Consider the following 17,118-nt stretch of genomic DNA (forward strand, 5'->3'; position numbering starts at 1 on the left):
AATAAAAAACTCATTTTCTTTGACATGTCTGTACTCCGCACCAGGGATTGTTTTATTTTAACTAGACTATCAAGTACGACTATATATAATACAAGAAACCTACATTGAGGTTTGTAACCAGCTCACCATTGCTAAAATTATAGTGAGCTATGTAACGCTAGATATGCTGACAGAGAAATGTTACTGATTAAATATTGAACGAAATCATCATACATTGTAGTACACACCTATTGGCTTATATTGCTTATGTTAGAATTCTATACCATTCGTATCGAATTATAATCTCTTTGATTTCTTTTTACTCAGCATCTATTTCAATGAAGTCCATGTTACTTTAAATGAAATGGTGACGTTGGTATAATTGGAATAATTCCTAAGGGGTTACGTAGCCGTCCGCTTCATTAACGGTCTTGTTATAGTTTATAAAATATGTAGAACAGTTCGAGGATCATAGAAAAATGTCGCCAAGACCACATGCCACCTTAGAAACAATTATACCATTGGAATTTTTAATGTCTTAATGACAACATATATCGTAAATAGATATTGATAAACAGAGTTCAATATTATTTGGTTAAATATGGATAAGTTAATGGACGTAGATAAGTACATGTTTAACAGTTCTTGTTTAAATTATATATACAGTTCTATATTTTATGTTCGCTATCGTAAGCAACTGTTAGGATTTAGCGATAAACGAGTAAATCTTGTATAATTTTAAGAAATAAACGCAAGAGTTCTGTATAGAAAAATGGTGTGTGATAAAGTATTGTTATTAGAATAGAAAAGTTTTTAACATGGCAATATCTACATATTTAGCCAGTTCTATATAGGTAATATTCTAAACAAGGAGAATTTAGAGCTATAAATAATGAAAAAGTAGAATGTTTCCAAAAAAATCTGCATTGACATTTTTTTAATAACTGTTTAGAGAAATTTCAGATTCATAATTTTTACTCTTCATCTATTTGTTTTATTCCCGCTATCAATATTTTGATTTTACATACTTTGTTTAATGTATACCAACAAAGTAAAGGAATGTCAACAGGTTGATACTGTCTTTGATCTGTTGTCATTTGTGATCCTTGAAACATTCTTAAAATTGATTATACGTTTGCTGATTTTTTTTGCATATGCCTCCGACTATTCATCAACAAAGTACTTAAAAACTTTTCTTTGTAGAGATTTAATTTCTACTGGCATGATAAGAAATAGTGCAGTCAATCGTGAAATTCATATTTTATAAAGAATGATCAAGATTTTATTGAATAACAACACAGATCGGCTTACTGTCTAGTAATAGATAATTGACTATTGCAACATGGAGGAAGTTTTTAGCATAGACAAAGTAAACTTCAAACATTTAATAACCACACTTTTGTCGCAGCTGAAAATTGATCCATTCTTATTGTATAATTTGATAGATAATTTATGAAACTCGACTTTGAATAAACCTATTTTAACAAAGATACACTACCTGAATCCTGACATTTTTACTTGACATTCACTGTCGACCGCTATATTCAGTTTATTTATATTTCCTTTACAAAACTTTTCAATAATTAATTTGTCTATAAAATCTATTGAAGACTATTGTCGTTGGCAGGAACATAAATTGTTCAATTGAGACATTACATAAAACATGTTGTATACAAATATCATATAACATTGACAACTACAAATAGGACCAAAGTAATTTCTTTTTTCTATACTTCACGTTATATACTAGCTCGAAATTATCTACAATTTATATTACTGTGCATTTGTTAAAATCTTACAATTTCATAGAATAAATTCTTCACTAGTTGTTAGCTTTAGTTGTATTGATATTTGACTCAAAAGTTTGAGCCCCTTTATATTTTATATATAATTATCTCATGTAGCAAATCAATAGAGACCAAGAACCCAGCGTTAAGCAACAAAATATTTTGTCACGCACATATGACAGTTGAGTGTGTGAACTGTATCTTTGAATTTGTTTTCTTACTTATCTGTAAACCGAAATTTGTGTTGAAGTATGTCGACTTTAAAATTTATCAACGTTTGACTTTATTTAGTTTACCATTGTCCTTGTAAAAGAATGTTAATTTGTTTACACAATTCATTGTTTACCAACATTTTTATTTGTTTATATATATTTATTTATCAATATTTTTGTTTACCAATATTTGTGTTTGTTTGGAATTTATTAACGTTTTCTAACATTACCTGTATATTTGCTGACATTATTATTATCAGTGCACCAGTCTATGAGATTGATTGTATATTTTACCCCTATATATTTATTTTTACCTATCTATTTGTTTCCCTATTGATTTGTGTACTTTTATATTTGTTTACCAGTCTGTTTTTACTTATATAACTATGTACCTATATATTTATGTATTTTTAGTTGTTTTTTGTTTTCCGGTATATAGTTTATGTATACATTTGTTATCCTACATAATTACAGGAGCGAGACAAGTGGAGGGAGTATGAGGAAAGATAACACGTGGAACGTGTCCGTGAACACAGAGAGACCAACCCTGGAGGACGACGCACAGTACGTATATTTATTTATATTGTCATACAGATAAACCAGTTAACTGTACCGTCAAACATGGGTTAATGACAGTCGGTCTGTACCGTCAAACATGGGTTAATGACGGTCAGTCAGTACAGTCAAACATGGGTTAATGACGGTCAGTCAGTACAGTCAAACATGGGTTAATGACAGTCGGTCTGTACCGTCAAACATGGGTTAATGACAGCCGGTCAGCACACTCAAACATGGGTAAATGACAGTCGGTCTGTACCGTCAAACATGAGTTAATGACAGTCGGTCTGTACAGTCAAACATGGGTTAATGACAGTCGGTCTGTACAGTCAAACATGGGTTAATGACAGTCGGTCTGTACAGTCAAACATGGGTTAATGACAGTCGGTCTGTACAGTCAAACATGGGTTAATGACAGTCGGTCTGTACAGTCAAACATGGGTTAATGACAGTCGGTCTTTACAGTCAAACATGGGTTAATGACAGTCGGTTTGTGCAGTCAAACATGGGTTTATGACAGCCAGTCAGCACAGTCAAACATGGGTTAATGACGGTCGGTCAGCACAGTCAAACATGGGTTAATGACGACCTCCGTATAAAGTACATGTATAGGAAACTTGTAACCACTACAAGTCAACATTTTGCTAAGAATACTTTTATACCCCTGAAGCCACTAATGTGAGTTAAATGAAAACTTCACATCAAGTTTTGTTGTAACAATCTAGATTACACTTTCTATCTTGCCCCCCCCCCCCCCCCCCCTGTCTTTCTCTCTGTCCGTGCTTATATTTTGGATTCTTAGATTTTTACAAGAAGTGTAGGTAAATGTACTTTTCTTTCATCGAAAGATATTTTGTGACTATGTTTTCTCTTCTAGATGTTATCTTGATAACAAAATGCCGTTCCTTTGATGTATTTTAATCCCGGCATATTTAATCAAATCACAGATTCGAGTAAGGGAGAAAAGTTGTCTATTCTTTTACTTAAACGTTTTCTTAATGAAACTAGCTTTAGAAATATTGACACAGCTATGTCTCTAAGAAATGACCGGTTTAAGAAAAACACACACACAAAAACAACAAACAAACAACTCGGATTTGAAATAGCGACATCGTACTTATAATTTGATCGCCTATTTTGATGTAGGATGAGATATATTACTTTAATAAAATACCTTTATAATTTGTCAAAGTATTTCTACACTAGGCTCTTTTGTTGTAAGTGTATACTAATTGTGTCATGTTTTGTATTTGTGCTACAACCGTGAAGTTATTTACCCAACGTACTGTACTTTATGTTACTATAAGCATTTAATTAAAGAAATTACAAATTAAAAAACCATGACAGAGACATGTTTCAGTGTTTAAGACACACGGATATTTTACAGCAAAAAGTTGATAAAGAGGGGTAAGGGATACTTCTGTTGTATATTTTCTATTTTTGTTGATAATTGTTGAAGAGTTAAGGTAGATTGGTTCTTAAATCACGAAATAAATATTTTGAAATTCTTAATTGTTGCTCTTTATCTGTCGTCTGCTTCGTTTAAAACACTCAAATTGACCACCTTCATCAAACACTTTACAGGGTGATAAATAAGTACATGTACTTTCTTTATAGCTTAAAAATCTTATCATGAGTTCTAATATAGAAATTACGAAGCCCCGGAACATTGTTTATAGTCTGATATTCATATGTGGAAACATTATGTTTCTTATAATTTCAGTTTAAAAGTAAGTTACTCGCCGGGAAAGAAGGGCGGTAACTTTGGACTCCCTCTCGGCGCAAAACTGATTGTGCCTGAAAGCATCTTCAACAAGAAGGACAACATCACATGCGAAGTAGCGCCACCTACACAACGATGGAAATACACTCCGGTTCTTCCGGTTCACGAACATTTAACAAGCGAGATTTTTCTGTTTTCATCGTCAGTCAGTATTCTGAAAAAGGCCGTAGTTATCCAAATTCCATATTACCCAATAGACCCCGAACATTCCGAAATTAATGTCAAGGGGAAATGGAAGGATGAAAACGAATGGGTCGATGTTGGTTTTTTGAAAAAGGTATATATACTCTAAATGTAGATGACATTTTGTGTGTATGTGCGTGCGTGCGTGCGTTTGGTGTGTGTGTGTGTGTGTGTGTGTGTGTTATTTATGTAATGTACTAGCCTTCATGTTGCATTATTTTACACAGCACAACCAAATTAGTCCTGAATATAATGCAGAGAATATTACAACATTTTAAACGAAAGCCTTCCATATCCTTTTACATAAAGATATACAATGTATGTATTGATGTTATAATATGTCAGTTTGTAAATTTCGTCAGAATTCAACTCGCGGCTATTTACAAGCTTATAAACTTTGAAAACCACTTGAACGGTTTATTTTGTGATGTACATGTATATTAATCAAATGATTTCTTGATTATGCTCAAAACAAATTATCTACAATATCACCGCGTTTGTTATAAATTATAAACTGGTTAACAAATTATTTGGTATCGGCAATAATTGGGTAATGCCCTTGTCAAAAATGTTTTAATACTTGATATAGTATTACTAATTTTCTATACATAAAATCATTTTTTGTTTGTGTCTACAACCTTATGCCGTATTTGTGAATGAACGAACTTAGAGTATCGGGTAGCGAGTTACAATAATGTCCATTGTTCATAAAGTTGATTAAACTTTTAATAACGAAAAGGTAAACAATAAGTGAATTATATACATTATTATTAAACGTCCGTTTTTAGAGTAATCAGACACCACTATTAGTAAAATAACTAGTTTACTAAATATACATTTATTTTCTTTGGGACGAAAATAGATTTCTAGTTAAATCTAGTAACCAATCTCTATTTGAATCACACTTTTGCTGAGTTTTTTCATGTAGATGTATATTTTCAGGAGGGTGGGAAGTCACCATGTGTAGAGCTAGAGATCGACCGACTCGGCATGTTTGTTGTGACCTTTACCCCGAAGAAGGAGATATTTGATGTGACTGTTCAGGGATGTCTGTACAACTCGAGACTTAGCAAATATATAAGCATTAGATTCCCGAAAAAGACAACAGACAAGAACTTTCAATGTACAATACAGGTATTTTGTAAACATGTCTTTATATATATATATATAAAAAAAAAAAAAAAAAAAAAAAAAAAAACAACAACAACAAAAACAAAGAAAGACTCAAATTCTATTGCATGTCTTCGTAAACTTCTATGACGACATTTGTATGTGTTGATGTCATTATTGATGTAATTTATCAGATGAACGAAATAAAGGCAGTAAATCCAATGATTTTAGACGATAGAAATTTAGAAAAAAATACTTCAGCTTATTTATGAATTTATTGTTAAGTCATGAAATGTTCATTATTGTTTTATTTCAGATAAACCCTATTTCACCTGAGAAAGTTCAGTTGGCTAAACAGAATTTTCCCCACGAGACAAACGAGCTACTGGAAACCTCGGAGTTTATCGATATACTACCAGAACACCAAATAACATTCAAAAGAGCCGTGTCAGTGAAATTACCACTTCCTGCTGGCTTTGAGGAAAGTGAAGAAAAAAAGGTGAAAAGAAACACGCAAATCTTTGTTTTGATGACTATAGCATGGACGTACATAACGTGTTTCAGTTATAGATCTTTTTGCAAATAGATTATTAGCCCCTTAGATTGAATGTTGACATTATAAAACCAAAATAATTCCAATGTAGACTAAAATATTAATTGATTTTCCTGAAAAAAAAAAAACAACAACAAAAAACAACAAAAAACAAAAGCAAAAAACAATTGCTCTTTAGAGGCATGCAGCTTTAAGAAATCTGTTGTTTTTTTCCAGATGTCAAATGTTAACTTGCTCTTTGAGTCATTGCTCGTTTTTTTTACATGCTAAATTTATGGAGTAACATTTACTTTACATTCGTTTACAACTCTTATTGTTTATTTGTTCTTGCAGACAGATGATATAGCAGTACTTCAGAAGAGCGCCAGTGGATGGGTTGTAGTAGAAGGGGCATATAAATTCACACGGACAACGGTGACATTCGATGTTAAAACATTGTCAACGTTAGCTGATTCTTTATTAAAAACATATTTATTTAAGCTCATTTCGAAGCAAGTTCTTGCAACTTATATTAATATCAATAACTTTCGAGTCCGTTTCCTGGAACCAACCAGTACTGGTGTCATATGGAGAGACATGGTTGTGACCAGATTAGGGCTCGAACCAATGATATCTGGATTGAGAAGCAGGCACATTAACCACTAGACAACCGCTTCCCGTTGATTATGCAATATGTGCCTAATATCTTTAATTATTTATTATTGAGAGATTGTTTCAGACATTTTGTTTTAATTTTAATGTCCGTTTCTTTTGTTGTTGTTGTTGTTTGAATGTTTGTTTTAAAGGTTTGTTCATTCTAAAGAAGTTCTTAAATCTTATCTCTCTTATTTCAGTGACACTAAACTGCTTTATTTACTAACAAAAAAAGGAAAATAAAAAAAGGGCAAAATAACAACAAAAAAGAAGCAAACAACTAATGTCCGAGTGTTCTCGTGCCTTTGATAGTTAAACAAATATTAATTAGCCTGTTTTACATAGTAGAAATACTCTCAACTTTCCCTTTAAATTATCTACTGTGAATTTCAGGTTTTGTGTCGCTCTGTCCAAACCAAACAGAAAAACTGCCCTACATAGATCTATAACGGTGCTAGAAGGTCGCGTAAGCAAAGAAATGGGTGAAATACTTGTATTTATAAACTTGCAAGAAAAATTATGGGTTGTCGTTCTTGAATGTTGCCCCATTAATAGAAAGGAAGAAAAAGTCGCGGAAAGAAAAGAAAAGGGATATCAGTTAATAGACAAATCTCAGGTTCACAAAGAGGAGGAAAAGAAGCCAGCATTTAGTTCAAGGCGACCACCTCCTCCAAGTCATAAACAAAAAGCACCAGAAGTCAACGGGTTTGAAATATTTGACGGAATGAAGTGGGGTATAGAAGTTACTGAAGACATTAAAGTGAGCTTTGAAAGTGATTATCTTGACAATAAAGAATTGCAATTTTTCAAATTTTTACCAGAAAGTTATAGACGTTTTGTGATCGAGCCAAAAACAAATGAAGAGAAAGAACTGATTGGCAATATAAGCTTTGTTCCTGTAGATTCTACGGATCAGTTAGCAAAGTTTGCATCTACTATAAAATTCAAAGTTGAAATACCGGAGGAAAATGTTAGAGCTTATTTCAAACCAGAGTTTGTACCAGAAGAGCCCAAACCTGAAAAGGAGAAACCTAAGATAGAGTTTGATTTAAATATCAAAGAACAAGAAAAGAAGGACGAACCTTCAGTCCCTAAATTCAAACCTTTACCATCAACGGTAATGGAACGATTAATGAGAACCAGCCGGAAACCAATTATTTGTAAGTTTTTATTCTCTAATTAAGATATGTTGTTATTACTTATGTTTGAAGGCAATGCGATATAATACTTATTTTTCATGTCTAAAACATTTGCATGTTTAAACCAACGAGTTCAGTCTTTAATTACAATAATTATGCTTTCGGTGAAAATAGTTTTAAACCAATATAAAATTACATTAGGATGTACATGTAAACAAACTTTGAACCATGCAATAAGTGTTTTGTTTGTTAAACACATATAATAAATGGGGACTTATTCATTATCCTTTATTTGTACATGTACTTCGAACAATATACAAATATATACATTTATTTTTAGCGTTGATATTTCCTGATTTTTAATGATGCAAGTAAAGGAGATTAAAAATTATCACCACTATCAGCAGCAGCAACTACAGCATATATAACTAAAAAAAAACAACTGCATAGTTAAAATTTATTTTTTATAATGTAGAAAAAACACACATTTTGTTTTGGGGGAGGGGGGACATCAGTCAAAGTATAAATATTCATCACAGAGCTATATGTCATACACGTCTCTGTTCCATTCTTATATATATATACGATTGAATGTGACAAAATGTTAAGTTATTATTTAGAACCTATGTTATGAGAATAACATATCGTAAGAATTTATTATTATAAGAATGGCGGGGATCAAGTAAATATTTGCTTCGTAAATAATTATATTTTTTTTATTAAATACTGTAAACATATGTAAATAGCGTTCAGCTGAAAGGGGGTGATAAAAATGACAAATATATTCAATTTTACTTCTTTACGTATCTTAACCAAACAATGAAACATACGAAAGTAGATATAGGGATTTATTATTCACAATTTCCTAAAACAGATAGATAAAATCTTCAAAGAGGACCGTTTATCTTTATTACCATATAGAGAGCATGTTTCGACACTTGAAATAAATAAATGACACTTCAAATCATGTAGTAACATTTTCTGAAGACGATATCATGTAAACAGTGCTTATTCCGCTGGTATTCCCTTTGCTAGTTAATTTGATTTTTGTTATTATTTACTTTTTGTTTTAAATCTACCCAATGGAACATACATTTTGTATTGTTCTATTCATTATGTTATATAGTGTATTAGGTTTACCTTATTGTTATTGATTGAGTGGTTCGAACTATAATCAGATGTTAATGTATCATGAGAAATACAGTCCAGCTATTAAAGCAAGATGATGTAATCCATGTATCCAAATTATTATATTTCAGTGGAAAAAGAGTCTCGAATTTTGTCTGGCAAAAGTTTGATGACTTTATCAAGGCTGGTACCAGAAGGTCTCACACTAGCAGTCCACTTAGACCTGCCAGATAGTACTATTACTGGACTTGGGTTTGATGCCATATCTAACGGTCTTGGAATGGTTGACGTCACGTACAAGATTCTACTTTACTGGAAACGCCAGATGAAAGACAAAAAGGACGGCGCTGTGAACGTACTGTCGATGGCGTTACGTGACATGGGTCGCGACGATATAGCGGCTGTCGTTACTGAAAAACATAAAGAAAATAAAGATTTGACTTTAGATTGCTTTATGAGATAATGGTGATGTTTAACATGATTCAAGTTTATTAAACTAGTGGAATTATTGTTAACTTATTATCTTAACGAGGTTTCACAAAAATATTTCTTTTTTTTTGTTCTATTTTTGTGAAGAAGGAAAGATGGTGAATGGTGGTACAATTTCTCAGTTAAGTGTGATTTTTAAGCATTTTAATCAGCAATACAACATCCTATTTATTTGATTCACGTCTTGTGTAAATTCATATACGTCATTATTACACTGTGGTAGTGAAATTGGTCTGTTAAAATATGAAAATTTTAAATGAATCGCTTTAAGATTTTCTGTACATATTCACCAATTAATGTGACCTATCATCATTAGTCATTGTAGTAAATTAATTCTACAAAAGTGGAAACCCAGAAATATATATATAAACAACTTAATAACAAAAGATTGCCAGATTTAATGTTGATATCTTTCTGGGTTTCCAGTTTTGTCCGTCGGGAAATGTTTATGTTCGCCAGAAAAAAGCTGATTTCGAACGATCGCCATTCTTTTTGTTTGCTTCACAGTATTCAACATATTTCAACATAAGTTACACTATTATGTACGTCTCCGATTGTATCCAAAATGAACTCTTTGTTTACAGATATGTAAGATAGTTGAAATAAATATGCAGAAAGAACTGTACTGATATTCTATTGAAAATATTTGCGTTTCAGTCTCTTCATAAAAGGAACCAAGAACTTTCTTATTCAGAGTAATAAATCACGTAGAAATAAGCGGCTCTATTGTTTCATATTACATCATCACAACTACCGCATTTATAAATGTTTGGATTGTGTTATTATTTATTTTCACTGCCTGTTTCACATGAATATTCAGTAAGAAGAAAATGGTCGTTACACGTATATTCATAGTAAGTGAATATATGAATAAATATGTAACCAGGTGATATATTCTACTATAAATATATCATTAAGAGTTATAATATTTTTCTGAAGGTAAACACAAATGTGCATTTAACTTTATTTTCTGTGTATGTTTACTGTTTTAAATGACTATGAAATAATTATTTATTTTTCATTTATACTTATGTCATTACTGCAAGCATTCCATATAAATAAATATTGAAATTTGTTGTCATTTTAAGTTTTGATGTACAGTACCATTTACCTTTACCAGTTAATTCATTTGTACACGAATCATCCGGAAAGATCACCCTTAAAAGTTGTGTATTGAATGAAATTAGGCATGACACCAGTGAAAATACGGAATATATGTTTCACTGCAGTGAATTTTTTTTACAGTAAAATTACGGGGAATGAAAATACGCATTTTATTTCATCAATAGTTCTCAATATTTCATATATAAGTACAACAATGTATATAATTAATGATTATAATTAAAACATTTGCACTTCAACTAATTCAATAGACCTTGTTAAACGATGCGCTACGTTGCCATAAAAAAATCAAGAAAATGAAGCACGTTCATAGAAATTCAATGTCAATTCAGAACATAAATGATCAAATATTAAATAGGCTTATTCACCAACTTATGGAGAGCAAAACTTGACATCAGTTATTTTGTAAAAAGACAGCAGAGATGCCATCCAAAAGAAAGGGGAAAAAAGTTGGAAAAAACTGTGTCTACAACGCATACAGAGGTTGAAGTACCTGAAGCTGAAAATGCATCAGCTGAAGATTTTTTCTACTCTCATTTAACAAATAATCCATGCTCATGGTCATTCATTAAACAAAATGAACCCTGACTCTAACGTAGCTCTGCCTGTTTTACCGTAGTGACATCGTGTCATCACCGGGGCTTTGCCGTCTGGATATTGATTAACACCCATCCCGGTTTGCTACGGTTTGTCACGGTATGGATGCGGTATAGATACGGTGGTTCCCCGGCGATTCCCGTTGCCAAGCCGATAGAACACGGTTCTGGGATTCCTTCCCGATGAGTGCTTGTGAGTCCTGGTTGCATTAAACATTTTAATACAATCGTGGCGATCTCCCGGTTTGACCCGGTTCACCACGGTTTGTCCTGGTACTTCACGGAATCGATACGGCCCTACGCCGGTTTACCACGGTTGATCCCGGTGGACTAAACCGTGGTAAACCGGGACGCCAAACTGGGACTATGTAAATGGGGCTTTACGTATCCTGCTTTCTTTATTCATGGTGCAGATATGTCCCTGGGGATTGATATTGTTAAAAGCTGTAACATTGGATCACTTGTCTATCTTTATAACACCTACCAGCCTAACATCCACAAAACCAAAAGAAATGTGTTCAATATGTATATGTAGTCAATGCTTAGTGAGGGTGCCCATGCGTCTGTTAAAATACAAAAAGCGGCTTTTGCTGTCGAGTACGGACCACAGACAGTTCGCCAGTAATGCCTTTGAAGGGTTAATTTTGAAGCACAAAGTGGTGATAATTTACCTCCATGCAATTTTCAGAGTACCTGTATTAGCCAAATATATGAATTTTGAAACGAAAGTAGGGTACTGTACAGCGGTCAATGAGTACCTAAATACCGGACAATGTATTTTTAGGTACGTATTTTTCTGATATATTTTGTATTTTTAGGAACACATATCCAGATATCGTATTTTAAGCATTCAGTGGTTTCATTTATTGCTTTTATACATTTTTCTTACGTCAGAACCGAATGCATTGTCATCAGAAATGTTAACCTTTTTTGACATTTTGCATCACTTTGTATAAAATGCATTTTTTACTCTAATAATATATCTTATGAATTAGATCAAAATAGTTAAATAATGATTAATTCTGTTTAAAATGTTTCTTTCTGTATAACATTTTTTTGCTTTTGCAATACACATAGCTGTATAAATTTATAACAAATGACGATGTCTCGTATCATATCATTATATATGATAACTCCGATATGAAATAATTGTTTCACTATGAAGATTTGTGTACATTTTAAATCTCCAAAGAAACTTTTATATATCATTCCTCGCATATTTTACACTCACTTTATACTTGTACAATGAGCGTGTGATATTCATACAGAAAGAACAAAAACTATTATATTATTTTGTTTTGACGGCCTTGTGTGATTGTCTCCCTTATTGAGAAAATATAAAATGATACCCAACTCGGAATTTACTTCTCCAAATCCCTCCAGAGGCGTGCACGTCGCCGAGAAGGCACACGGCAGGTCAAGGTCAAGTCATCTCAAGTACCAGAGGTGATTGGTTGACCTGTCGTGACTAACTCTGGAGGGTTGGCGCTAACGTTACGAAGGTCGGTTTTGTTATCGTCGGTCAGAAAGCTGATGCATTGACAGTATTGTCGTCTCCTTTACCAACAACGAATGAAGACTGGGCTACCAGAAGATTCGGCTTGAAAAAGACGTCCCAGATGTGACTACCGTAGTGGACCGGCAGGATGCTATAATCTTGGACATATGGTTATTCCGGCGCCGAGTATAAACAAACTTAAACACACATACATACTTGCGTATAGACAGTAGTACTAGTGCTAAAAGACAATGAACTGAAATTATCCAGCGTTCGTGGGAGTGCGCTGGCATACATTTGAAACCTTCCTTATCCAAATTTTAAAATATTCAAACTAAGGATAATACAAATAATTTAAAGGGTACAGTTAAAATGATAGTAATTCTCACATTTTCATATTCTTTTAGCGTGTTACTCAAGGCAATGTCCATACATTGTAATATATACAAATTCGACTTGATCGACTTACGTGTATACTTTCTGCTTGCAGTTTACTTATTAAATGATTTCTTTATGAATATTGAATAAGGATAATTCATAAATACCGGTATCTTTATGGAAGAAATATTTTTTGTATATTTCGTGCATGTACAGAATCAAAACCATACTTAAAATAGCAGCATAATGCTTTTATTCTGTTCACGTAAATATTTAATTCAGAAAGCTAACAGACTTATTCTATGTTACAACTCTTTGTTTGGAAACAACATGATTTAGCCGTTTTAGATTTTATAAAAAGAAACCATTTCATATAGCTATACACCTTGTAAATGCCCTATGGAAATGAATGAAAAAAGGAAATAAAACGGTTGGTAAAAGTTTGCTTAAAAACATTTCCAAAAAAAAAATTCATTTGAAAAATACATAGTTACAGGAATATATTTTATTGTTATGCCATTCTTTATCATCTAATTTCACGGCTCCACTTCAAAATTGTGGTATATGGTAAAACGAGCGAACGGCATTTCCGAGAAAGAGCGGAAGGCTGATTTAAACGGCTAATTGTAAGTTTTGTTTATGTTTTTGTCTTGTAATTCAATTAAGTTTTTTTTTTCAAAAATTGATCAATGTAGTTCCGTGTACGATTGTTTTAGGCTTCTAATGATCTAAGCCACAGGTGAACGTCGAGTGGACATGACTTACACTATACACCCGTTCCCCCTCTACAACCCAAAACCCTTAAACATCATCCAAACATCATAAGTATTGACAAAAATAAATTTTATGAAAAAAAAATTTTATGACTTTAAAAAATTATAAAGGTATTTTACTCTAATTTCATTTTGCATAGAAATATCACAAGCATCTCAATTATCAGCGCATATATTGATCAATTTTTCACCGATCTTTACAATCCTGGTGTCAAATCTTAGATAAATAAATACTTTTTAAGGAAACAACACCCACACCTGATTATACGAAGCAAGTAATATTCAAGCCCAAACTGTCAACAAATAAAACTCGGAAGAGATCTGATTGCACTGTTTCGGTATAACTCTCACGAGTAAAACACACTAAATTCACAGTGAATGAATATTTCTTTGTATTGCGTATTTAAATAATTATGATAAAATTAAATTATTATTTGTAATAATTGTTCAATCAAAGCATCATTGGCGTCCGCGCCGAAGCGCGGCGCCCCTTATGGAATGAAATCAGATTTTGTGAAAGGGCGACAGCAACTTCTCGAGCCTTTTAGTCGGTCATGATAAAAGCCGATCATTCCGATCGGTATGAGGGTGCTTGATTATTAATTAAGAATGAAATGTCGCGATATGTACAATGAATAGCGAACTGGAGAATTTCGCAATGCAAACATTTTCAAATGAAATAACCTTTTCCGTCAATCAATCGCGCTCTTCGGGGTTTTTTATTTATCATTTTATAGTACACAGTGGGTTATTATGTAATGTTATTGTTGTACATGTATCCGAAAGCTGTAAATAGAATGATTAATCCTATCGGTAATTCCCGGTCTCTCCCGGTCTATTTTGACCGGGATTTACTAGTGACCAGCGAATAGTATCACACGTTTATTGTCCGGTCTGTTCCGATTTTGGAGTAGATGTTTGATATCGTTACAGAACAGAACAAATATTTTACAGATAAATAAGCTTTTTTTCCAAAATGAATATTTGTCACTTAGTTTGGTTACACTCAGATTATTGATTATTATTATACATAAACATACAATTAAAAAAAAACCCAACAACAACAACAACAACAATAGCATGTTTCATTTTATCTTTATGAGATAAAAACAATAAATATGTACAATGATTGAGAAAAAAGGTACATTTTTATGGTATTAATATGACATTATCAATTTTTAAACATTTTATTTAATGTTTAGTGTTTAGTAAAGATGACGAGGAATTATGCAAAGTTACAAATTAGATTTTATGAATTATTCAATTGATAGTTTAAAAAATGATAAAGAAAAATACAAATGTACATGCCATTGGTTTAAGAATAAACAATATTATATATTGAAAGATTAACCATAATTTACTGACTTTTATTTCAGTTTTGATATGACAATTGAATTCTTAAAATTTATTTTACAATTTTAATAACAAAAGAGTAGTAAACGTAAAAACTCAGTATTAAAAAAGCACATAAAAACAAAAGAAAAGAAAACAATATTCATAAAATCTGTATTTTTTTATTATTAAAATAGATATTACAATTATTGTATAATAAAACTATTATGCTCAACATGATCAACATGGTAATATGACCAGTGTCATATTTTTACTAAGACTTAGTGTGAACAGATACCTTAAGAGCTAATAGCGATAACATAATAAGGGACAATTTCACAAGTGTGGTGTTGATCATGCGTTACACATATGAATTATAAATGATTGTATACATGTATATCCGTTACTATTAATAATCACGATCATAAAGAATAATTAACAAGTAATATTCTAATCTCTAGCATGCCAATCAAAGTTCATAATGAACTATGTTTTTCGTCCGTTCATTCATAAGTGATATACAATTCTGGTAAAAACCAATTAACCATTGAAAAGATTATAAGAATATCTTGTCATCATATGTCTACTAGTTCATCGTCACTTGCTGCATTTCTTGCTTGGACGCCCTTTGATGTTTTGCATCAATGCTTTTCTTGTATGAAACTATAACGCACCTTTTTTCCGATATGTCAAATTCTCAATCCAAAATGAAAGTAAAATGGTGCAGCAGATTGTCTTCAAATGGAGTATTTTCATTGGTCACATGAAAACCTCGGACCAATGAAAATACTCCATACAAAAGCAAAGGGAAACAAATCTGCTGTGCCTTTTACTTTCATTTTGGATTGAGAATTTAACATATAGGAAAAAGGTGCGTTATAGTTTCATATGATGCTTTGATTGAACAATTATTTCAAATAATAATTTAATTTTATCATATTTAAATACGCAATACAAAGAAATATTCATTCTAACTACTAACCCAGTATACTCAGTACACTTCAATGAGCATTTGAAAACTATATTGAAATATAGCAGTACAGTTTTTTTCATTTATTCATATAGGAAAAAACTCGACTGTTATATAGCGGTTGAGTTTTTTTTCCACAGAGACTCCAATGGGGCAGTGGAAACGAACATTCCCAGTAGCAAAGAAAAAAAATGGAATCAATAAAATAAAATAAATACAATGAAAAATATAAACAAAGATAATTAATGAAATGAAATTTACTCTCATTTAATCAAAAGGTACATCCGCTGAATGAATTATTTCCATTAAAAAAAGCCCTTTAATATTGGTAACAGTTTACAATCCGCCTCAAACATTGGATGTCTTTTGTATATCTGTTTTTGTGGCAGCGAAAACAACATGAAAAACCCTGCCTTATCATAAATAACTGTAATGTAGCTAACGATTTATTTATTTATTTGTTTATTTATTTATTTCTATTACAAAAAAGAGAACGTTATGCCATTGCGATAAAACAGTTATAGTATATGAAACGAGTTAGTTACGAGGATATAACACTGGCTGGGCGACATCTCGGGATGTTTCTGCAAAAATTGTCTCGGCCTAACGGCCTCGCCATTTTTTAGCAGAAACATCCCTTGATGTCGCCCCAGCCAGTGTTATATCCTCGTAACTACCTCGTTTCGTGTACTATAACTATTACATAATACTTCTACCAATGACAATACAATAAAGTCGATTTAAAAGTCATATCCAACGTAACTATCAGCAAGCAAGAAACACGCTCATAAGCTTTGATAAATATTATCCATTGTGTATCATTGTGTGGGGTGTTCACTTGTGGTATGTTTCTAGTGAAAGAATTGAATATAAACATCTACTACCGTAATGTTTT

At 32.1% G+C, this 17,118-nt stretch overlaps 1 protein-coding gene across 10 annotated transcripts in view; it reads left to right on the plus strand.

The window, feature by feature from the left end:
* The window catches only part of LOC132748321 (uncharacterized), a 38,428-nt gene extending 27,798 nt beyond the window's left edge, over positions 1-10,630 (plus strand). For 9 of the 10 annotated variants that reach the window (XM_060737892.1, XM_060737896.1, XM_060737897.1 and 6 more), the window contains 7 exons: positions 2,453-2,542; positions 4,260-4,596; positions 5,445-5,636; positions 5,929-6,111; positions 6,499-6,608; positions 7,192-7,958; positions 9,197-10,630. In XM_060737892.1, coding sequence (XP_060593875.1) covers positions 2,453-2,542; positions 4,260-4,596; positions 5,445-5,636; positions 5,929-6,111; positions 6,499-6,608; positions 7,192-7,958; positions 9,197-9,528 — 2,011 coding nt within the window. In that variant the 3' untranslated portion in view covers positions 9,529-10,630. Of the gene's footprint in view, positions 1-2,452; positions 2,543-3,794; positions 3,944-4,259; positions 4,597-5,444; positions 5,637-5,928; positions 6,112-6,498; positions 6,609-7,191; positions 7,959-9,196 lie in introns of those variants that run through there. The other variant, XM_060737902.1, reaches the window with a different exon arrangement.
* The last annotated feature ends 6,488 nt before the right edge of the window (positions 10,631-17,118 follow it).

The sequence above is a fragment of the Ruditapes philippinarum genome, unplaced genomic scaffold (assembly GCF_026571515.1).
Source record: "Ruditapes philippinarum isolate M1 unplaced genomic scaffold, ASM2657151v2 ctg1969_1_1_1_1, whole genome shotgun sequence".
NCBI lineage: Eukaryota > Metazoa > Mollusca > Bivalvia > Venerida > Veneridae > Ruditapes > Ruditapes philippinarum.